The 25,026-nt window shown below is 40.8% G+C and overlaps 1 protein-coding gene across 2 annotated transcripts in view; it reads left to right on the top strand.

The window, feature by feature from the left end:
- KCNH1 (potassium voltage-gated channel subfamily H member 1) overlaps positions 1 to 25,026 on the top strand; it is a 408,948-nt gene that overhangs the window by 45,184 nt on the left and 338,738 nt on the right. For both annotated transcript variants that reach the window (XM_075595705.1, XM_075595706.1), the window contains 4 exons: positions 3,259 to 3,365; positions 5,245 to 5,373; positions 12,900 to 13,018; positions 19,352 to 19,744. In XM_075595705.1, the coding sequence (XP_075451820.1) occupies positions 3,259 to 3,365; positions 5,245 to 5,373; positions 12,900 to 13,018; positions 19,352 to 19,744 (748 nt within the window). The remainder of the gene's footprint in view (positions 1 to 3,258; positions 3,366 to 5,244; positions 5,374 to 12,899; positions 13,019 to 19,351; positions 19,745 to 25,026) is intronic.

Consider the following 25,026-nt stretch of genomic DNA (forward strand, 5'->3'; position numbering starts at 1 on the left):
CTCACCTGCACTTTGCCTCTAGCCCTAGCTACACACTATTACCTACCTTCATATTCTCTAGTGCCATCTCTCTCACTCTGCAGATATCAACACAATCTGCTTCTCACATCACACCCTCCATGCCCCAAAACATTTTTTACAAGCCACTATTTCCTCTTCTCCTACTACTACTACTCTGTGCAAACATGTCCTCCTATCCTAGCGCTACCCTCATGACAATCCTTTCAGGTCCCACACCCTGCCCCAAAGTCTCCTCACCACACACTGCAAATCACTCCAACTGCATCCCCATTACACCTCTTCCCTTCCCCTTTCCTGTGCCCTATGGAACAAACTCACTGCAATACATGACTTGCTCATTTCCAACTATCTCATCGTCCTAGCCATTACAGAAACCTGGCTTACCCCCTCAAACGCCGCTTCTCCTGCTGAACTCTCCTACGGTGGTCTCTCCCTCAGCCACAGCCCCAGAGTAGGGAATAGACAGGGCAGAGGAGTTAGAATACTACTCTCCCCACACTGCACATTTCATGTCATACCCCCATTTCCCTCCTTCTCCTTCTCATCCTTCAAAGCCCACACTGTCTGTCTCATGAAATCGAGTGAATAGGAGTGGTACTCACATACAGTATTCCCAAAAATCAAACGCATAACCAAAGCTGTGGCCAATCTTGGTTTCACTGCCACAGGCGGCTTCTTCAGGAGTTACATAGTTACATAGTTACATAGTAGATAAGGTTGAAAAAAGACATAGGTCCATCAAGTTCAACCTATGTTAAATTTAGACAACAGATACTTTATCCTATATCTATACTTACTTATGGATCCAGAGGAAGGCAAACAAAAAACCCCATTAAGGGGAAAAATAAATTCCTTTCTGACTCCACGAATTGGCAATCGGATTAATCCCTGGATCAACATCCTTCCCATGTATACTTATTTGGCATATCCCTGTACAGTAATTGATCTCATCTCCCAGATTAACTTTAAATACGCATGTATACCCTCTTATTGGACCCGGGGTGATAGTATAAGGGGCAAACCCATAGGCAGGTCATGAACAGAGATAGCAACATCTTAATACGAAAAGCACAAAAATACAAGAGTCTCCATTTCAAACAGTGTGTGAAAAAGACACAAATTCCGGAGTATTAAATAAATGTATAAATTCAATATATTGTCAAGAAGAACATTAAATGTATATTTGGTCTCATGAATTTCTCATGAACACTAATGGAAATGCAGTCATCCATTAACATATGAATAGTGGACCAATTTAGAAAAAAATTATAGTGCATAGATCCCTAAACTTGGGAAATAATTACAAACAGCCTATATGCATGGGCTCAAAATAGAATCACACAAGGCTAAATGGATAGCCATATTTAAAAAGTGATCTAGAACATATACAATTATGATAAACAGTTATCAACTATAAATAGATCACTGTAATCCATAATTAATTAAAATATACGGTCACAGTAAACAAATACCGGCAGTAAATTATTCTAAAAGATGAATAGCTAGTAAACATAAATCCTATAAAAGCATATTTTTCGACAAAGGAAGCATAATGATAGCAAACAGGGTTTAATTAGGGCAGATACAAGGAATCCTCAATAAACAGGATAACTGGCAAGGTAAAATAAACAGGGACTGGGAAACGGGGACTGGCAAACAGGAACATGGACATGAAAACAGGGACAAGACTGGGGTATGGACAAGGGCATGAGCTAGTAACAGGAACAAGGTACAGGGACGTGGACTGGCGAGAAAACAAAGTTGAAAAGGCCAGGAAGGAGCAACTTCTTGGAGTTTAAATAGGGGACAGAGGAGGAAGTGGGTGAGTCCTAGGCATGCAATGTCTCTGGAAGTTGTAGTCTTCCTGGGCTATGCCCAGTGGACAACTGCAGCAGTGCAGCCAGAATAAAGTTCATGAGGACAGGCTTTCTGAGCACTGTAAAACCTGAACAATTGCCGATGCACAGGTCTCACACCAAGCTAATTGAGCGACTTGTATACAACCACCTGACTCACTTTCTCTCCTCCTACTTCCTGCTTGACTCTTTGAAATCTGGTTTCCATCCTCTTCCACTCCACTGAGGCAGCACTAACAAAAGTGGCCAATGACCTACTCACAGGGTCATTTCGTCATACTACTGTAATTCTCCTGGATTTCTCTGCTGCCTTCGACTGAACATTGTCCACTCTATTGGCCTCCATAACGCAGCCTTCTCCTTGCTCTCATCCTACCTTTCCAACTGCTCCTTCAGTGTTTCCTTCACTGGTGTTTCCTCCTCTTCACTCCCTCTCTCTGTTGGAGTCCCACAAGGCTCTGTCCTTGGCCATCTACTCTTTTCACTCTATACCTCTTCTCTTGGTGAACCACTACAATCATGTGGCTTTCAGTATCATTTATATGCCGATGACACCCAAATGTATCTCTCCACCCCTGACCTCTCCCTCTCACCTGTCTCATGTCTCCAGTTGTCTCTCTGTATCTCCTCCTGGATGTCACACCATTACCTGAAGCTTAACATGTCCAAAACAGAATTGATATTATTTCCCCCTTACACTGCTACCATTATACCCACACTCTCCCTCACTGTTAATAACATCACAATCTCATCAACACCACAAGCCCGTTGTCTAGGTGTCATCTTTGACTGTGATCTCTAATTCATTGCTCACATTCAGTCCTCCACAAAGTTCTGCCGTCTCCACCTTCGAAATAACGCGTTATCCCTGCCCCCTTTATGCGTGCCACTAATTCGGACACAATGGTATCTCCTGCTGGCACATTGTGTGTTCTGTTGCAATGTGCCAGTGGGATCCTTAACGTGTGCTACATCTGTAATAGTGCATGTAAAAGAGCACATTGCTACTGAATGCATCAATGAATGCACTAATGATTTATTTTTCCCCCCAAAAACTGAACCTGAATGCACTAATGATGTATTTTCCCCCCAAAAACCCTAAGCACCATTTCTGCATCGCTGTGGAAGTGCTATTGGTTACGTATTTGAGTGGAGATGTATGAACGCCAAACTGATTTTGTTTTGCCCAAATTTATAGGATCTATCCCTCCCTTCCCCTCTACAGCTGAGTCCTCATATAGTTGGTAGGAATGAGCAAGGCCACGCCAGTTACGCGATCATTTCAGACATTGTCCAGCAATGGGCACTCACAATGAAAGAACTGACAGCAGTGCCACACATATGAACAATCTCTATATTTTATGTCTTCGGTGTTTTCCAGCTTTATGTATGGAGAGTTGACAGACAAAGAGACGATTGACAAAGTTCGACAGACATTTGAGAACTATGAAATGAACTCCTTTGAAATTTTAATGTATAAAAAAAACAGTAAGTACCAACATCCGCTGATATATGAGAACGTTTGCCTGTATTTGTGTTCTCTTTGTGCAAGCCTATTTTATTTTCCTCTTTTGTTGTATTTTCACGAGTGAGAAGAGTACTGTTTTTATGGGAGTTTTATTCATGCACTGCAGTGATCATTAAAAAACAATGAGGGCTATTTGATTGGTAAATTGCCAAATCACCTCTTTTCATTATCTTCCACTGGTAGAGAACTGTTTTACTTGCTAATGTATTCGTGTGTGTATTTGTGCATATATATATATATATATATATATATATATATATATATATATATATATATATATATATATATAAAACATTACGCTGTGAGAAGCTAAGAGACACAATAAATGTATATTAGTGATTCTCTGTCTATTTGCATGATTCAGTTGCTGAGGAACGTAGAAGATTTATTAACCGCTAATGCGGCTATAAAACTGGTAGGGAGCTGAAATTAAATAATTAATCTTTCCTATGGTTTTACACTTACAATTACATTTATTAATAAAGTATATTTCGTATTACAGAAAAGAATTAATATAACTGTCAATTTCTAAATGAATATATATATATATATTTTTTTAACACGATATCCTAAAACTACATTTGAATGCATTTGTCCATTTAGGACTCTGTGTAATTAATGGGGAGCATCTCTTAAGAGCCAATGATGCATACAATAGCATAATAACAATATAATTAGCTTCCAAAGATTCCGAGGCTTGACTTCACAAAGAGCTCTTTCAATTTCCCCTCACATGGTGTTCTGTGCTCTTCCTATCCCTTGCAGATATTGTGCCTATGGAACAATATTTTATGTGCATTCACTCATTGGTAGAGAGTGTGAGTAATACAAACACATGGCACAGCCATGTTGGTTGTAGAAGTGTTGCTGAATCCTATAGGTTTTGGTTTTGACCTTGCATGGATGGAGACAGAAGAGACAGAGGGCAGCTGGTAAAAGGATTCAGTGCTTTCAGTGGTTTGAAATTCTTATAAATGCCGAGAGCAACGGTCACAAGTCATAAACACATTACTCCATTTAAAGTGCCAATACAGTTTAGCATTTGAAAACAAAAAATGTTTTAAAGCTGCAGTTCAGTCTTTTTTTTTTTTTAATTTATTTTTTTACTTCAATAATTTCATGTGGGCAATTTCTAATTACCTAAAGAACTGCATAGCTGCCGGTCAATTCGTTCTCCGTCTATTGATCGGCAAAGTTTGGCGACATCTTTAAATATGGGGAATGTAAATCGTTGCTATAGGAACAAGCATGCTTGTTAAAATAGAATACAAGAAAATTGGTCTTTCAAAGTTGTTTTTTTTAAAACAGAAAATGCTGAAAGTATTTTTTCTTACTACAGAACTGATTTATTAAAAAAAACACACATGCAGGATTTGACTGAACTGCAGCTTTAATAGATGCAACAGTGACTTAGCTTTAAGGAAATGTAATAACCTTAGCTGCCGATCGATCCATTCTCCCATTATCGATTGGCAAAGATCCAGCTACCCTGGGTTCACATTATGGCCGCCTATTTCAAAACAGTATTTCAAAAGTGCTTTAAAATTTTTTTTTTTTTACAAAAGGGGGATAGTGAGTGGGGGAAAAACAAAAACATATGCAGTAAATATTATCTAATACTACACAACGTATATACGGTATATAGGATTTTTAATCTAAGTTTAATAGATTAAAACTCATAAAAAAGGCATAATGAGTGGGGGGAAAAATGCAGTCAATATTATCTAATATTACACAAACCACGTTGACTTTTTTACTTATTGCTACTTTAAGTTTGCGTCCGGAGTGAAGGAGCTGTATCTTTCTTCTAATAATTCATACATATATTTCTCTTACTAGGGACGCCTGTGTGGTTCTTTGTGAAGATTGCTCCAATTCGAAATGAGCAGGACAAAGTGGTATTGTTTCTTTGCACTTTCAGTGACATCACTGCTTTTAAACAACCGATTGAAGATGATTCAACAAAGGGTTTGTATATGATGCCTTTCATTTTTATACGAGTATTGAACCTGTACCTGGGATTGCTGAACGTCTGTGACTCACATACATTTCTTACAATAGCTTCATTGTCACTGCGCTGTCGTCAACATTTCCCAAAGAACTAGAGCAGATCTTAAGGCCGCAGTACTGGACAGATAACCCAACCCTCACACAACCTCTGCTCCATTTTACCTGGCACTGCATTCTTTCTTTGCATTTCTCCTGCTCAGCATTTTCCTGGAGTCTACTTCAATAATGTACCAATGCACTGATTGCCACTCAGATATCCTGGGCAGTCTGTGTGTCAGGATGCTCAGAGGTCAGGTGGAAGATTGTAAGCTCTTCGGAGCAGGGACTCCTCTTCCTTAATGTTACTTTTATGTCTGAAGCACTTATTCCCATGACCTGATTTATATTATTTGGTATTTATATGATATGTATTACTACTGTGAAGCGCTATGTACATTTATGGCGCTATATAAATAAAGACATACAATACAATACAAGTACACATTGCATGGAGGAGCAGTCTAACAACTAAGCAAGAACACAGATTTTACAAGCATAAAACAGTCCCTAAATTAGAGCGATGAACGAAAACTATTAAAAAAATAACTTGCTGATAAGACAGTACTGATGTTTTGGGGAATTTAGGGCCATATTTATTAAGTGATGTTAAGCCAGAAGAGACCTCATGGCCCGTTCAAGTTACTGGTCCTATGACATGGCACTGCTTTGTACGTATTACCCTAAGGCCAGGACACACTAAGCTACAACAAATGAGCAATGCTTTGGATTTGTCTGCCATGCAAGTCAATGGAAATGAATGCCGGATTGAGGTGTGATACCCCACAGCAAGGCTCAGTGACTCCTGGCCTGATAAAATAATATGTAATACAGCGATAGAGGACAGGCCTACAAGAAACAAAGGGATATAGAAAGCCACCAAGGATTAAAGAAGCCAACTGCCCCGCATTGCACCAACTTTGCTCCAAATTTGCATCATATACACCAAACTTGTAGCTATGGTTTCTTACATAAGGTGCAGATTTTTACTCAAGAAAGTAACCATCATCTCAGACCTAGCAGTCTTTATTACTCAAAATTGAAAGGAGAAAAAGTGACACGCAGAGCCGCAGAATTTGATGTATCACATTATAATGTGTGTGCATGTGACTCCTCCCTAACTTCTCCTATTGACACTCCCCAAAAAAACAGCTGACACACATGGCACAAAAACTGGAGCACAGTCCTGGATACATCGGCGCAAATCAAAAGTGACAAAATATATACGCCAATTTCGTTCCAAAATTCCCTAATTACATCTGTCCCAGAATGTTCTATTTTCATATTGAAGCTATTATATTTATGAACTCATTAAATTAATCTGATCATGCGCACACTAAACACAGTACACTTACTTTAACTCTTGGGGGTTATTCTTTAAACTGCAATAGTGCCGATCGGAGCACTATCACATCGCAACACCTATTAAAGTCAATAATCAGCACTATTGTAGTTCAATGAATAACCTCTTTAGTGACTTTAAATACCCGTCTACATATTTAAATTGTAAGTTCTTTGGGGTAGGGATTGTTTTCCCCATGCTACTGTATCTATGTGTGTATCTAACCACCTATTATGTAATAATCCCCTGAATTGGATATCTCCATGCTAATTCTATCAAGCACAGCTGGTATGGCTAGATATTCTGTGTTAAATTGCTGCATCCGTTTTGAACAGCTAAAACCCCTTGTTCACCAATGGGCCCTGCAACACATTGCACAGGACCAGCTATATGGGGGTCTTTTACCAAAGCCTACTACCTGCAAAACTTGTTTAGGAAGAAAGCACCAGATTTATTAAATCCCAATAGCTTTCAACTGGATTATTTTCTTCCATAGATACTGTATGGTGTTGTGTTTGGCATCACTATTTCCCCCAGCTTTGCAGCTGAGACTTTGATAAGTAACCCCTAATAATTACTATTTTGCTGAAATGCATCATTATACTACCAATCAATACTCTATTTCTTGTGTTGCTATACATAGCATGTTAGACTAGCCAGACAGCCCCCACTGCTGCCCCAGACTCCTGTCTTTGTTTTACATCGTCCACGCCAAGCATTAGGAATGCAATAGCAGGAACACCATATTAATTATGTTTGATATGATTTACAGATTCAATTAAACCACATTAAACAAAGGAGGCAGGAGTCTAATTCAAATTTATTCTAGCCGTTTTGGATGTTGACACATATCATGTTTCCAAAATGGCAAACATGAGTCACTTAATTTCCGCGCGGCCAACTGGAGAACTTAGTCTTTGCCAATCTGTGACCTAACTTCCGTTTATAAAACCATTTGTGCTCTTTTATCTGTTGTCTTAATGAGATTCTGAAGGAGTCTTGTGTATTTAGAGAGGACTTGGGTAGCTATATTTCTTTTGCAGCAAGTGGTGCTCATTTTGTTCTAGAAAACGGACATGTCACCTCTAATTGTGTTAATCAAATACTAGTTTATTATACACAGATAATTGCATCTTTCAGACACTCCCAAAAAAGAAAAGAAAAAAGGGACTCTTTGTGCAGAAATGTGTCTACTTGTTAAAACCATAAATCATAGCTCTGACAAACGGGGAATGGGAGACGGTCATATTAACCCATCATTTACCAGCCCTGCAACGTTTCTGAAAAATGTATTTACTAAAACATGGAACGTGTTTGAGAGCAAATAACACTGGTCACATGAAGAAGACCTTCTTCGTGACATTATAACGCATGCGTTCTAAAAAAAAAAAAAAAGTCTTGTTTTGATGGAGATGGCAAGTACATAAGAATACTCAGTGTATACCACAGAACATACGGTATGCAGCCGTTCTCTGCCATACAATATCTGAAGGTGCACATCTGTGTTTTTCTCAACTTGTGTTATTCTTCTTAAATAGTAATAAGTTTATGTTTGTTTTGTATAGCAGGGGTGCTCAACCCCAGTCCTCAGGAACCCCCCCCCCCCCCAACAGGTCAGGTTTTCAGGATATGCCTGCTTCAGCACAGGTGGTGCAGTCTTTGACTGAGCCACTGTGTTTGAAGCAGGGATATCCTTAAAACCTGTCCTGTTGGGGGGTCATGAGTAGGGCGACCAGACGTCCCAGTTTAGCTGGGATAGTCCCGGCTTTTAGGCCTTTGTCTCAGCTTTTTGGGCCACTGTTCCAGTTTTTATCGGCGCTGGCCACACATGCCAATCGGCACTTGCCAGCTGCATGTGCATGATCGACGTTTGCGGGCCGCGAATGCACAGCGGGAAAAAGCCGATTGCGCATGCGTGGTCGGAAAACACCAATCGCGCATGTGCAGCCGGCATGCGGCGATTGCGCATGTGCGACCGATCGTGCAAGCACCGATCGATTTTTCCCGGGACATATATGGTCTCCCTAGTCATGAGGACTGGAGTTGAGCACCCCCGTTATATAGCACTGACATTGTACACAGTGGGGAATTTTGGAGGCTGAATGAACCACAAAGACCTTATAGTTTAATGTTGGTCCCTGGGGCACATGGAAATAAAGAGACCTGTCCAAGGTCACACACAGAGCAGACACTGGGAATTGAACTGGCTTGACCTACTTCAAAAACAGTATTTGTTTACCACTACGCTGCTCATTTAGTCTAAATACTTAGGTCACTTATTAACTTTTTTGTGAGAGAGTTTAGTTAGAAGCATTAATGAAAGGGAAATTCCTCATTCAAATATTGATGCAAAATATTGTATAGAACATCTGCTTTTGCAGTTCTGTGTTACTGGACATGTTGTGATATCTCCTCAGTGCTTCATATGGCTTCTTCGTACAGTACAGTATGTCACTTGGGCCCTTGCAGACACACTTACCAGAACACCCTACTATTGTCTCTGTACGTTATTCCTACTTATCCCTTAGATTGTAAGCTCTACGGGGCAGGGGCTCCTTTTCCTAATGTTACTATTCAGGATCAAGTGCTTATTCCCATTATATGTTATATTATGTCACATGTATTAGTGCTGTGAAGCGCTATGTACATAGATGGCGCTATATAAATTAAGATATAAATACATACTGTACATACCTGTACATACATAAATACATACTGTACATACATACTGTACATACATACATACTGTACATACATCCAAATAACCTAACACAGCAGTACATACATACTGTACATACATACTCTAAATACAGACATACTACACATACATACTGTGCATACATACAGGCATGCATGCAAATAAACTAACACAGCAGTACATATATACTGTACTGTACATACATACATACTGTACATACATACTGTACATACATACATTCAACAAACAAATAAACTAACACAGCAGTACATACATACATTCATGCATAAATACTGTACATACATACATACTGTACATACATACATTCATACATACATACTGTACATACATAAATACATACTGTACATACAGTGTACATACAAATAAACTAACACATCAGTACATACAAAAACAACATTGGCTGCAGATCAATTGCAAATGCTAGAAAGGTTCCGCTCTTTTCTGATGACTGGGCTCTCTGTCTCCTAATATCAATGTGTTTTCATCAGCAAATAACTTAATCATGAATAAGCAAAAATTATCCTTCTTATTGAATATGCACTTGATTGCGTTGCAGGTACTTACAAAATTAAAGGTGTCACTCCTGTATTTCCCCCAATTGTAATGGAGAGCACGGTTGGCAGCCAAATTTCAATGCAATGTTGTACTCCACGTGCAACTATACATTTCATAGCTTAGATGTTATTAAGATGCTTTCCTGGGGATTTTAGTAACAGTGTAGCAAGTGTGCTTCAATCCACAGAAGTCAAGAGTGTATCATGTAAGATGACAAGGTTTACTACTACTGTTTACAGGCCTGTCCCTAGGTTAGGTGCCCCCGGAAAAAAAAAACGTGCCCAAAAAAATCTTTTACCAAATCATTGCTCCTAGATAGGAAGCAGGGGGTTTCCCGAGCTAAACCGTATTAATTTCGGCTCTGGGGACCCCTTGCTTCCTGAGATACTTACCTCCTTAGAGGGTGCCAGTCTCTCTTGCTCAGGTTTAGCTGTCCCATCACATTGGCCAATAGGAAAACGTGATGTCATAGGCGGTTTCCTATTGGCCCTTGTGACCAAGGGCTTTAAACCTGAGCAGGAAGTACCGCCACCGCCTAAGGCCGTGATTCTACTAAAAATCGCGCGCCGAAACGCTGCACGCCTGAAAAACAAAATTTAAAAAAACAATAGGCGTGCACATAGCTGTGCACAGGCGCCGCGTGGAGCTGCAGGGCGGCAGTCTCCTGGAGCGATTTGAGAATTTGTTTTGTGGGGTCGACTGCTGCGTCACGTGAGTGGTTCCAGCCAATGAGGGCGAACCAATCACGGCCACGCCTCCACCACGCCTCCTTACCTCCTCTCCCGAAGCCCTGGTATAATCACGATGCTGCTGGGCCGGCAAAGTGAGGGTGACATCACCGGATCACGCTGCCGCTCAGCTGCATGTGGTATAATTATGGCCTAAGGCGGTAAGTATCTCAGATAGCATGGGGACCCCAGAACCGAAATTAATGCGGTTCAGCTCCGGAGACCCCGAACTTCAAACCTACATATATATTTTTAAAAAAGCTACATTTTCACTCGTGCCCCCCTAGGCGGTGGCTTACCCAAGGTATACCTTTGGACGCGCCCGTGTACGTAGAATAGATAAGTTGCAACATCTGTTTCCTGCAGATATTGCTTCACAAAGGAACTTGAGAGAGAACTGATGCAATCTTACATATTGAAACTGAAAATCATCGGGACATGCAAAAGTTTCGGGCTGCACCTGCTCTTTGTCTGGTGTTGGGACAAAGTGTTGGGTGGACGGATTTGACGCCTTTTTTTTGGCGCCGTGAAACAATTTCCGGTTATTATTCAGGTGTATTAAAAAAAGCCTAATTGAAATGAGATTTTCCTGCGCCAATTTTGCGCCCCAAAAAGGCAGTTTTCAAAGCATTGTATGTAGATCCCAAAGTGTACTTGTGATGTGAAGTAAAAACACCAGCAGCAGATTTTCCGAAGGAAAAAATGAATAAACCACGTTGCTTAAAAATAAATAATTTGTTTGAATAATCTTGTGCTGTTTGTTACTCCCTTAGGCCATGATCCACCGAGATCCGTTATTGCCTTAACTTTATGTGCTAACATGTATCTTCGAAGCTCACTAATGCCGTGCTAGGTGCTGCTATCAGTCGGAAACGGCATTGAGCTCATTATTACGCCAGTTAATGCTAATGATATGCAAAAGAGGTGTTCCCTCCCAGAACGCCTATCCACAGACCACTGTTATAGTTCCCCCGGTGTTATTTATATCATACCTGATGGAGGGGGGAGGAGATACCTGGGCACAAAAAAGAGCACACCCGAGATACCTGGGATATATGCAAATGTAGTCATTGAAATATACTTTGCATATCTAAATTAGCATATATCCCAGGTATCTCCATGTGTTGTATAAAGGTGCCCTTTGGGTGGTATATAAGCAACGTGGAACTCTAGCAAAGAAGCGACCCTCTCTTCCCCCCACTTTTCTCTCTTCCCCCCTAATCTCTCTCTTCCCCCTAATTTCTCTCTCCTCCCTCCCCATCTCTCCCCTCCCCCTCATCTCTCTCCACCCCCCTCCCCCCCCCATCTCAGCATCCGGGGGGGAGTAACGCCACCCTTATGTAAGAGATACATCATGTGAATAATGTTAATTCAAGCTAACGCAAGGCAGTGCTAACCTAATGCTAATGATAGACAACAGAACAAGTGAACCAGGGCTCCACGGATTTATTTAAACAAATTTATTGTGCCAAAAAAGAATAATACGACGTTTCGACCAATGCAATGGTCTTTATCAAGTGCCACTGACGCTTGATAAAAGGTAGTTGCATCGGTCGAAACGTATTATTATTTTTTTGGCACAATAAATTAGTTTAAATAAATCCGTGGACCCCTGGTTCACTTGTTCTGCAGAATTTGGATCACTAACAGGATTTCCCTGGACCAGAAGCACCGGTAAATGTATCCCCTATTTTTCGTTCTATTTATGGTGTGCAGCATATAATTCTATTTTACAATGACAGACAACAAACATTGTTTTTGGGATACAATTAGCTTTATGGGGACTGTATATGTTAGAGACAAAACACGACTAAATAACGACCGTTATTAGCACGGACTTAACTGAGCTTTGTGGATCTGAGCCTTCATTTTTGCACTCTCTGTACCCCACCGATACCAGGAGACTCCCTCGAAATGTCAGTTTAATGATTAAAAAATATAATTTTAAGCAGGTTTAAAAAAAAAATCTGATATTTTAAATATCACGCTCCTTATTTTTGTTGTCTAAAAACAAAGGAGGTGTAGGAGAATCTTCGCGTAATAAGTTTGCAGGTGGTTTTCTGGATGTTTGTCACCGCGTGTAATCTCCGTTTTGTTTTTCCAGGCTGGGGGAAATTAGCGCGCCTGACGAGAGCACTTACAAGCAGCAGGGGCGTATTGCAACAACTCACTCCAACCGTACATAAAGGAGAAAATGTTCATAAGCATTCCCGGCTCGCTGAGGTAATACAGAACTAAGTGATAAACCAATATTGCTAATGCTGTTCACTTCAATAGAATGATTTTAAGGTTTAGACAATAATAGCAAAATTGTGTGTACATATGAATATATTTATTTTGGGAAATGGAAATTCTGCTTGAACATACATGAATAATAATAATAGCATGTTCCTGTATAGCGCTGTTAGTTTTATGTAGCGCTTACAGAGATATTTTTGCAGGCACAGGTCCCTGTCCCGTGGAGCTTACAATCTATTTTTTGGTGCCTGAGGCACAGGGAGATAAAGTGACTTACCCAAGGTCACAGGGAGACGACACTGGGAATTGAACCATTCTCCCCTGCTTCAAACTCAGTGCCAGCCAGTGTCTTTACTCACTGAGCCGCTCCTTCTTCAAATCGCATAATAACAATGTCCATAAATGTGTAAATATTCATTTATTTTCATTTTCCTTTGAGTGTATCAGCAAGCATTGCAATTCTATCTACTATGCATACACTACATGCTCCTTATTTATAACAAAGCAAATTGTTACTTTGGTTGACTGTTAGATGTGCGAAAATACATATACTTCCATGAAGAAGGGTTCGATTCAACTGAATTTCTTTCTTACTCAACGCATTATTCCTGCATTGTGTCTGGTTACATGTGATGCCTTGTTTAATATTCTTAGCTTCCTTCTTCTTGCTTAAAATAGTCATGATTATGAATTTACATTCCTTGAGCCAGCGTCCCCAGACACACTTGGGTAGTCAATTGTTCATACACAGCACTTCTTAAACATGGGGAAGGAGCACGTCTATAAATTGCTCTTGCTCATTGAAGACCTCAGCGAGTTCTGAGTTGTGCAAACATTACAAGGGAGCATGACTTAACAGGAGAAGCCACAGACAACATCATTGATTGCTCCATTTTTACATGAGCGTTGTCCGCTCCCGTGACTCACGACCTGCATACTGCTTGTTATCGATTCCAACCTCATTTTGGGTTTTCTTTTCATACATTGTAGCATTATAATATATATATATATATATACAGTCATGTGAAAAAGAAAGTACACCCTCTTTGAATTCTATGGTTTTACATATCAGGACATAATAACAATCATCTGTTCCTTAGCAGGTCTAAAAATGAGGTAAATACAACCTCAGATGAACAACAACACATGACATATTACACCGTGTCATGATTTATTTAACAAAATTAAAGCCAAAATGTAGAAGCTATGTGTGAAAAACTAGGTACACCCTTATTGTTTCCATAGGAATTAAGATGCTAAGTAGCAGACAAGTGCTGCTAATCAAATGCCCTTGATTAATTGATCATCAGCAAGTGTGGCCACCTCTATAAAAGCCGAAGTTTTAGCAGTTTGCTGGTCTGGAGCATTCAGGTGTGTGTTAACACAATGCCAAGGAGGAAAAACATCAGCAATGATCTTAGAGAAGCAATTGTTGCTGCCCATCAATCTGGGAAGGGTTATAAGTCCATTTCCAAACAATTTAAAGTCCATCATTCTACAGTGAAAAAGATTATTCAAAGGTGGAAAACATTCAAGACAGTTGCTAATCTTCCCAGGAGTGGATGTCCCAGCAAATTCTCCCCAAGGTCAGACCGTGCAATGCTCAGAGAAATTGCAAAATACCCAAGAGTTACACCTCAGACTCTATAGGCCTCAGTTAGCATGTTAAATGTTAAAGTTCATGACAGTACAATTAGAAAAAGACTGAACAAGTATGGTTTGTTTGGAAGGGTTGCCAGGAGAAAGCCTCTTCTCTCTAAAAAGAACATGGAAGCACGGCTAAGGTTTGCATAGTTGCATCTGAACATACCACAAGACTTCTGGAACAATGTCCTTTGGACAGACGAGACAAAAGTGGAGATGTTTGGCCATAATGCACAGCGCCACGTTTGGCGAAAACCAAACACAGCATATCAGCACAAACACCTCATACCAACTGTCAAGCACGGTGGTGGAGGGGTGAGGATTTGGGCTTGTTTTTGCAGCCACAGGACCTGGGAACCTTGCAGTCATTGAGTCGACCATGAACTCCTCTGTATACCAAAGTATTCTAGAGTCAAATGTGAGGCCATCTGTCCGACAGCTAAAGCTTGGCCAAAATTGGGTCATGCAACAGGAAAATTATCCCAAGCACACCAGCAAATCTACAACAGAATGGCTGAAAAAGAAAAGAATCAAGGTGTTGCAATGACCCAGTCAAAGTCCAGGCCTCAACCCGATTGAAATGCTGTGGCGGGACCCTAAGAGAGCTGTGCATAAACAAATGCCCACAAACATCAATGAACTGAAGCAACGTTATAAATAAGAGTGGGACAAAATTCCTCCACAACGATGTGAGAAACTGATAAAGTCATACAGAAAACAATTACTTCAAGTTATTGCTGCTAAAGGTGGTTCTACAAGATATTGAATCATAAGGTGTACTTAGTTTTTCACACATGGCTTCTCCATTTTGACTTTATTTTTGTTAAATAAATCATGACACAGTGTAATATGCCATGTGTTGTTGTTCACCTGAGGTTGTATTTACCTCATTTTAAGAACTGCTAAGGAACAGTTGATTGTTATTATCAGTATGTAAAACCATGGAATTCAAAGAGGCTGTACTTTCTTTTTCACATAACTGTGTATATTCATTGGGAGACAAGTTAAAAGAAGAAAACATGGGACGAGCATGTAAGACACTTGACATGTGCAAATTAGTATGATTGGGTGCCTAGAAAATTGGGGCTCAAAATACAGTATTGCCCCAAACATGTACTGAAGTTCAACATTCACATACTTTGGAAACATGCGCGTGCTGTAACTCCCATTTCACATTGGGTGGTGTAACTTGTTTTAGCAATGCATTCGTCTCTTACACCAGGGGTGGGCAACTCCAGTCTTCAAGGGCCACCAGCAGGTCAGGTTTTGAGGATATCCCTACTTCAGCACAGGTGGCTCAATCAGTGGCTCAGCCAAAGACTGCACCACCTGTGCTGAAGTAGGAATATCCTCAAAACCTGACCTGTTGGGCGTTCTTGAGGACTGGAGATGGGCACCCCTGGTAATAGGGGGTTGTGTATGAAGGTGCTTTTTTTTGTTTTTTTTTTTCATTGAATCTTGTCTGTTTGTCTAAATGGGTGGCTTCTAAAAAAATGGCAAATGTAAATACTGGCTTGGAAATAACCACTGCATGTGTGTGGCTAAAAACGGACAAAAAGCACAGCGCGGCAGAGCAAGGAAAGTAATTGTGACGGCGACGTTAATGTAGAAACACCATGATCATTGAGAAAATAAAGGAGTGACGTCAAGCAGGCACTGATTCCTATTGGTTTTTTTTAACGACTTCCACCTTTAAAAGGAGAGTTTATGACCCATGTGCAATATATAGCACACATTCTCCAGCTAGGCTAAGCAACCAAGAACTGGAATGTTACGCGTATAAAGGATGGAGTTGTGTGTTATGTCGTGACAGACGTATCTTCTTGTTGCCAAGGATGTCTTTTTATAGCCATGAATCCAAGAGCTGTCATGATCGATTTCTTGCCTGAAAATGACATGTCATAAGCATAATGTTTTAAATATGATTTTACGTGGAATACCCACGTTTTTTCCGAGCAGTTCTTGCAGTGTGTTTGCTAGACCTTGTATTCTTGCAGAGATTCCATTCATTCTGAAGTGTGCAGTGAAAACGACATGTGTGTGGCCCTCAGAGAACTACCCTATGGTATCTACTGTCAATCTTTCTGCATTTAAAAAATAATAGAATATTTTTTTTGCTGGCAATAGCCTTACTCTTGAATTTTTTTTTTCATCTACCAGTGAAGTGAAGCTCCTTAGTCTTTCATAACGATTGCTTAATGTTTCCAGCTCCGGAGGCGCTTGCAATTCACTCTGTTACAGGAGGGGTCAGTGCCAATACCATAGTTTCATGTTTGAGTGGAACAATCACAAACTGGTTACTATAAATGTGTGAATATCGTATAGGTTGTTATTTGTATGCTGTGTACTAGTCACTGTGCAAAACACAGGGTGTATTCTTAGGAAAATCCCAGTGAGATTGTTTGTGTAAGTGAACCATTTAACTTTTCATCAGTGGGACTGAAAGGCTCAACCAAATGTAATTGTGTGCGATGTTTTTGGTACCTGTATGATGTTTCAGTTATAGTATTTGTCCACCACTGGACAGTGTTTCATTTGCTACCCTGCAGTTTTTAAATACCATGATGTGTAACTTTCTCTGCTTCTTGAATCTGTTACGTTCTGTTTCTTTTTGTTCTATAAACCATATGAACACTTCACATTTAAACTTTAGTTGTGCATCAATATAGCAGAAACGACAGCTCCAATGTAGCGTGTAAGTAAATGTTGGAGACTGTTCCTTAAGGCAAGGGGGTGCTCAACTCCAGTCCTCAAGCCCCGTCCAACAGGTCAGGTTTTCAGGATATCCCTGCTTCAGCACAGGTGGCTCAATCAGAGGCTCCGTTGAAGACTGCACACCTGTGCTGAAGCAGGCACTGATTGAGCCACCTGTGCTGCTGGGACATCCTGAAAAACTGACCTGGTGGGGGGCTTGAGGACTGAAGTTGAGCTCCCCTGCCTTAAGTCATATCTTATTGCTTTACATAAATGAATAAACCTTGTTTACAAGATGTTCTTCACTAGAGTATATTCACTAAAGTGCATTTGCCATTATTAGCGTGTTGAACATTCTTGTTAATGACCATTAGCAGAGACAATAGTAGCTATCACACTTTTAATATACTCCTATGTTAGATGAAGAACAATGCTGTATAGGTGAAACTGATCTAATCTGTTTGGCTGCAGCAGGGCCCTTTACGAAGAAAACAAGGGTCCTACTCCAAAAACAGGGTAATAAAAATATATTTACTAATGGTTTCATTATTGGAGAGGTGCAATGTATTGCAGAACAGACCACGGCATTGTGGTCTCCATTAGCCAAAAACAAGCTACTAACATTTTGGTGGAAAGTTCCCTTTACTTAATCTACATCTCATCTTCCGGTATATTATCCTGCATGCCATTTTATATGCTTCCATTATTTTAAATATTTCATATTTAGGGGGAAACGATTTTTTAAACCTCCCTGAAAAGAAAAGTCACATACGGTATTGAATACCCCTGTACGCCTCCAGTCCTTTGATACTTTATGTCCTGATTTATTTAGTGGGACCATTCTTATTAGTTCACTTTGCTAATAGTGGGACCTTTAGCATTATGCAGCATGTCCGTGATAAACATTATAATTCCTTATTATGTGCATGAAATGTCAGAAGCGTTTGTTCAAACATGAATTAAGTAGAAGTATAAATATCAGCCCTGTCTGCTGCATTGACGGTGGATAGATTTGTAGCAAAACATGCTAACATGGATATGTTTATTATACATTAAGCCGGGGGGATTAAGACCCGCCAATAGGTCAGGTTTTAAGAATATCCCCGCTTCAGCACAGGTGGCTGAGTCGAAGAGCCAGCTTCAGCACAGGTGGCTCAATCAGTGGCTCAGTCAAAGACTGAGCCACTGATTGAGCCACCTGTGCTGAAGCAGGGATATCCTGAAAACCTGACCTGTTGGGGGGTCTTGAGGATTGGTGTTGAGAACCCGCTGCATTAAGCAACTCCTCCCCTAACTGATCATATTTCTCAATGTAACCGCTCTCTGCATCCCCCTTTTTTTTTTAACACAAGCAAAGCAAAAAGCAAACATATCCAACAACGGGGCCCTATTCAATATTCTTTGACTCTTCCCATCAGGAGGATTTCCGTGAAGTAGTTTCATACACTGATGTTAAGAGGCCACGTCTTCCAGATGACACTTTTACCTTCTGTAAAACGGCAGAACACCCAGTATGGCAGCTTGATTCATATCCCTTAGGATTTTTGTTATAGCTTTTCAGGTTGGTGTTGATAATAAAAGGCTGCTTTAATTAAGGGGGAAAAAGAGAATCAACACTACATATATGCAAAGAAGGGTGGGCAGCCAGCCGTGTTGGTCCTTTCTTCCATGTAGTAACAAAGAAGTGAGAGGGAGTTTGTGGTATGATACTTTTTATTGGACCAACAAGTTGTTGAAATGTTACAAGCTTTCGAACCTGACGAAGAACTCAGAGGTTGGAAAGCTTGTAACATACTGTATAAACGACTTGTTGGACAATAAAAGGTAAACCACCAACTACCTCTCCCTTCTTTATTACTACATATATGCAACATAGCTTTGTTTAAATAGACTGTAAAAACACTCACCCAGTTGGATGTGTAATGTTCCATACTATCTATACAGTACTTTAGATAAACCAATGTTTTGTGTTCATTCCAGGTGCTGCAGCTCGGCTCGGAAATTCTTCCACAATACAAGCAAGAGGCACCAAAGACCCCACCACATATCATTTTGCATTATTGTGTTTTCAAAACTACTTGGGACTGGGTCATCTTGATATTAACCTTCTACACTGCTATCCTGGTCCCGTACAATGTCTCCTTCAAGACCAAGCAGAATAATGTCGCGTGGCTTGTCGTGGACAGCATCGTGGATGTAATTTTTTTGGTGGATATTGTCCTCAATTTTCACACCACCTTTGTGGGACCAGCTGGGGAGGTGATATCAGACCCAAAGCTAATTCGTATGAATTACTTGAAGACTTGGTTTGTGATTGATCTGTTGTCCTGTTTGCCGTATGATGTTATCAACGCCTTTGAAAATGTGGACGAGGTTAGTATTGTTCTCATTCTGTAGCCCGGCTGTGTGGTTCCTCTATTTCTGTTCCGATATGCACAAAGAAGGAATGACCTTTTCTTTTACCAGATGAATGCTCCACATCTGTTTAAGCAGGTACGGCTTCAGAGAAAAGCCTCTGTCATCATTTTGCAAATTTCGTTTGATGTGTGCAACACCCGATCAGCATTACAAAATCCTTCTCTTGTTTTTTTTGTAATACATAAACAATTTCATATGGCCTTTTAGCGTCGCAGAGGTTTGAAATACATGAAAGGGGTGAAATGCTGGTGTGCAGTTGCAAAGCAGTTTGTTATTGAAGAATGCAAGGACTTTCAGTCACATTTTGCAGGTGTGAGCGGGCATTGTGCTATGATTTGTTAACACCGTGAATGAATTGCAGACGAGTTAGCTGTACGAACAGAGTTGTAGAATGTTCTGATAGCATAGGACAGGTTTTACTTTCTGATCTATTATATTCAATATTATCATTAATCTTGAGAAGGGCAGCATCAAACAGGCTACAGTATATATATTCATGCCACTAGGCTTCTCATTTTTTTCCCCCAACAAACTGCAACATACTGTAGGTGCTTTTCATCCTTGAGTCTTTGTTATTTTATGAACGAAACCTCCTGTAATTTGTAATGGCCCGTTCAACGAAAGTGGTCTCAAAATGGTTTATTCAGCAGCCTCTTTGAAAATAGCATCCCATTCCTCTGAAGATTGTATCTCAGTGGCTGATGAGTAGGCATTTGGCTTATCCCCACTGTTGTAATGGTCTCCTGTGGAGCGGTTTTGAAAAATACAGCTTTACTTGAATTACTGACAGATGAAATATCTTTTTGCATTTGCATCTAATGACATTAGGCAGACCAGGAGACAAAGTGGGCATTGACTTGATAAGAATATTCTGTATATTTTCGCATTTCACTGCTGTACAATACCAGAAGATGGGGTAAGCTGAATTTGCAGTTGTTTAAAGGGAATTGTAACACATTTTCATACTTTGTGATCAAATGTACAGGGTTTAATACGTATTGATATTGGGTTTTTTTTTTCCCCTGGGATATTTTTGTATTAAAGGTGTAATCAGTGATTGTCTACAAAAATTTAGACCGGTAAAGACTGCCACTGTACAGTGAATATATCTTTATCTTTAGCGCACTAGATATATCTGCTTTGCAATGTATTGATTTTCAGGGGTACAGCAATATATCAGTTAGTTCCTTCGTAGGATCTAATGATTTTGAGGTCACATTGTTTCATGCACATGAACTGTAAAGGTGATTAACACCGGGATGCTGAATTATTTAAAGATTTGTTTGATTCCCTATGTCTTTTTTTTAAATGCTTATTCCTTTTTCCAGCAGTGCTTCTTTAGGTAACCTTTGAGTAAGGTGACTGCTTATTTCTTTGCATGTTTGAAGAAACAGTTACCCTGAGAGCATACAGTATGCATAGTTGCAGTCCTGCCAGCCCAACTCTTTACCTTGGTAATATTTTAGTCAATTTCTTGTTCTCCATAGAAACACAGGACTATTGTAAACAACGGGGCAATGGTATTAAAATAGAATGTGCTGGAGCCAAACAACATTAACTTAACACTTAAATGCCATGCTGGAGAAGGCAGCAATGCAATGTAACAACATTACAGCATCAAGTCAAATTCTCTGCTGTGTCAGTATTTGCTTAAAACCTATCCATATTTAGGCTCCAAAGACCAACTCCAAACAGGAAAGCTAATAATAACAACAGGGACTACTGTATATAACACATGCTAATTTTACTAGAGGTTTGTTGGTTCATAAAAATGCTAACGTGATACCAAAGTTGCCGGTACAAAGGAAGAATACTAGGAAGTTACTCATGAATAACTTCAAAATGAAAGCACTGAAGGTTTTCTGGGTGGGAATGGAAAATATAAGTTAGTGTCTTGATAAAAAATATATTGTGGCCCAGTAGGTGGCACTGTCCCTTGAAGCTACTGATATATTTTTGGTGATATGTTTTAAACCATTGCATGAGTGTTATGGTATCAAGGAAATTAAATGCCTACCAGAACTGGCAACGCAAAATGTTGGTGTGAGGCTTAAGGTCATTGCCATTGCTTGAGACACGGTTAAATCATACATATAAATGCTCTGCGGCATATTCAAAGGATTAACCATGGAACCCAGTTGTTGTGCGTTCAATGTGTAAGGTCAGTGGGGAATACTACTTGATTCAGATGGCTCTATACAAAATGCCCTTGCTATTATACTGGAAAAGAGGTTAAGCAAAACGTATTATGTAGTTAGGAGCACAGACTACTATGGTAACCCCAATCCTGAGGAGGTCACGTGTGCGAGTGGCTGTTGTCATGGGCAGTGGAAGGATCAATACATTGCATAGAAATCTGTGGAGGTCACATTTCTACTCATTATTATTTGGACCTTGGGAGGGTTCTTGGTCCCATGCACCATGGCTGTAAAGAGCTTTACCAATAATTCTTTAATCAGATGTGCTGTCTGGCCCGTATGTCATCAATAAAGTGCCTTCTGCCTTATAACATGAAATTAGCTGTACAGATTGAGCTTCCATTCTAGAAATGTTGGTGGCTTATGGAGGAACTTTTTTTCCCTCCAGATCGGGGAGGCAATGAGTGCTGGGCTGATATTCATGGGTGGAAGTGGGTCTTCATAAGGACACTCGTTAGATAGATCATGGGTTATAATGGGGTAACAGCTGTTTGTGGATCCTGTTGATAAGAACATGGTACTGTATATGGTTAATATTGTACAAAAAAAAGAAGAATATAGGCTGATGTAATGCTTTGATCCCAAATGAAAGGCAAGTGTTGAATTACGCTGTAATTTTAGTATCGTGATGGTAAAGCAGAAGTTAAGGGGGTTATACATTAAACTGTGATACAGCTGATCAAGGCTCTACCGCACAGAAAGTCCCATTGAAGTTAATGGGAGTTGAATGAATAACAACCTAAGGAGTCTCTTTATCAAGGCAGAATTGGGGCAATTCTGAGACAAAAAAACTGCACAAGATGTATCAACAAAAAAAATCCTATTGAAATCAATAAGACTTTTTCTTTGATATATACGGTGCAGTTATTTTGCCCCAAAATTGCTTCACATTTGCCTTGATATATACTGTATACTCTTAAGTATATGATTTCAGACGAATATACTATTGTTTACTTTGTAAAATATCTATCAGACCTGCAATCCTGCAATTCTATAGTTGTTACGATATCCATCTTAGGGTCACATTCATGAAGTGCTGTTAAGGGTTAAATGGGAGTTAAAGGAGCAATCCACGCTAGCCATTTTTTAAATGTATTTATTTATTTTACATAGGTTTGAAGCATATAAGCAACAAACCATAAACCATAGGTTTGAACCACATTGATTTCAGCTCCGGGGACCCGCTGCTTCTTGAAATACTTACAGTACCTCCAAAAGGTTCTGGTGTTATTTCCTGCAAGTTTAAAGATCCCACATCATGTGGGCCAATAGGAAGACACAAAGGATGATGTCACGGCCTCCTATTGGCCCACTGTACATGGGAGGTTTGAAAAGCAGCCATTGTATGAATCCCAGCTGGCGAGCCATAGCAGCTACGGAACCCCATACGGAGGGAAGTATCTCCGGGAAGAAGGGAGATTCAGCTCCGGATTGCCGCTTTAACGCCAGAACTGGTGCTGTAACCCGTACCCGCACTTTATAAATGTGCCCTTTAGTTTAGTATATTCTAGTATCTGCACATCAGTAATAAAATGGTCTATCTATATGATATATCTATATATATGTAGAAAAAAAAAAGAGAGAGACACAGCTTGACAATTTACAAAAAAAAGCTACTCGCCCGACTGAAAAAGCTTCTCACCCACTGCCCCCTCCCTCAATTATTTTTAACGGGTATGCATTCCTAATAAGAACTAATAACTTTTGTTTTTGATAATATAGTTCATTTATTGTATTACATTTATACAATACTACAATCAGTGTTAGAAATACATTTTTTATTATATTAAAATGTATAAATGAGAATTTATATCATAACAATATATATATCTCGCTGCCCCCTCCCCCTCCTCAGGTCTCTCTCACTGACCCCCCACCCCCCTCCCCAGGTCTCTCTCATTGTCCACCTCCCCATACCAGGTCTCTCTCACTGCCCCCTTTCCCTCCCCAGGTCTCTCTTACTGCTCCCCCATCTCCTCCCTTCCCAGGTCTCTCTTACTGCCCCCCCTCCCAAGGTCTCTCTCACTGCCCTTGTGCCTCACCAGGTCTCTGTCGCTGCCTTCTCCCCTTCCCATGTCTCTCCCACTGCCCCCAAGGTCTCTCACTGCCTCCCACACTCCCCAGGTATCTCTCACTGCCTCCCCCCTTCCCAGGTATCTCTCACTGCCTCCCCCCTTCCCAGGTTCCTCTCACTGCCTCCCCCCCCTCCCCAGGTCTCTCTCACGGCCCCCCTCAGGTCTCTGTCACTGCCCCCCTCAGGTCTTTCTCACTGCCCCCCACCCACCCCAGGTCTCTCTCACTGCCCCCTAAAGGTCTCTCTCACTGACACCTCCAGATTTCTCTCCCTCCCCTCAGATCTCTCTCATGGCCCCCACTCAGGTCTCTCCCTCTGCCCCCCACAGGTTATTCTCACTGCCTGCCACCACACCCCAGGTCTTTCTCACTGCCCCCTCCCTCCCAGGTCTCTCTACTGTCCCCCTCCAGGTCTCTTTCACTGTCCCCCTCAGGTCTCTCTCACTGCCCCCCAAAGGTTTCTCTCACTGCCCCCCTCAGGTTTTGGTCACTGCCCCCCTCAGGTCTTTTTCACTGCCCCCCTCCCTGACAGGTCTCTCTCACTGCCCCCCTCCCTGACAGGTCTCTCTCACTTCCGTCCCTTGGCGCTTTGTTTAGTAATGTCTGCCTCTTACCGTACCAAGGCTGTCACTGCTCCAGCTCCATGGTCTGTGAGGGGGTAAGACTGGAAGCCGGCGCTGCTGTTTTCCCCCTTCCTCCTTTCCTCCTCCTCACATACACAACGTCCGGGGCTCTGACTCCTCACCCTGACCCGCACAGGCTTGGCAGCGTGTGATAGGTGCTTTCTTGGGGGATATAGCCCCCCCACTTCTGGTGTTATGGGTTTTTGCCTGCGGCTCAAATGCTCTCGCCCCAGGCATGTGGGCAAGTGCATTTATTGAGCCCTGTATATACATATATAGTCTTATAAGATTTTTTTATTAACATAAACATGCATTATTCAATTGCCGTAAACACACACACACA

This window comes from Ascaphus truei, chromosome 4, assembly GCF_040206685.1.
Source record: "Ascaphus truei isolate aAscTru1 chromosome 4, aAscTru1.hap1, whole genome shotgun sequence".
Taxonomy (NCBI): Eukaryota; Metazoa; Chordata; class Amphibia; order Anura; family Ascaphidae; genus Ascaphus; species Ascaphus truei.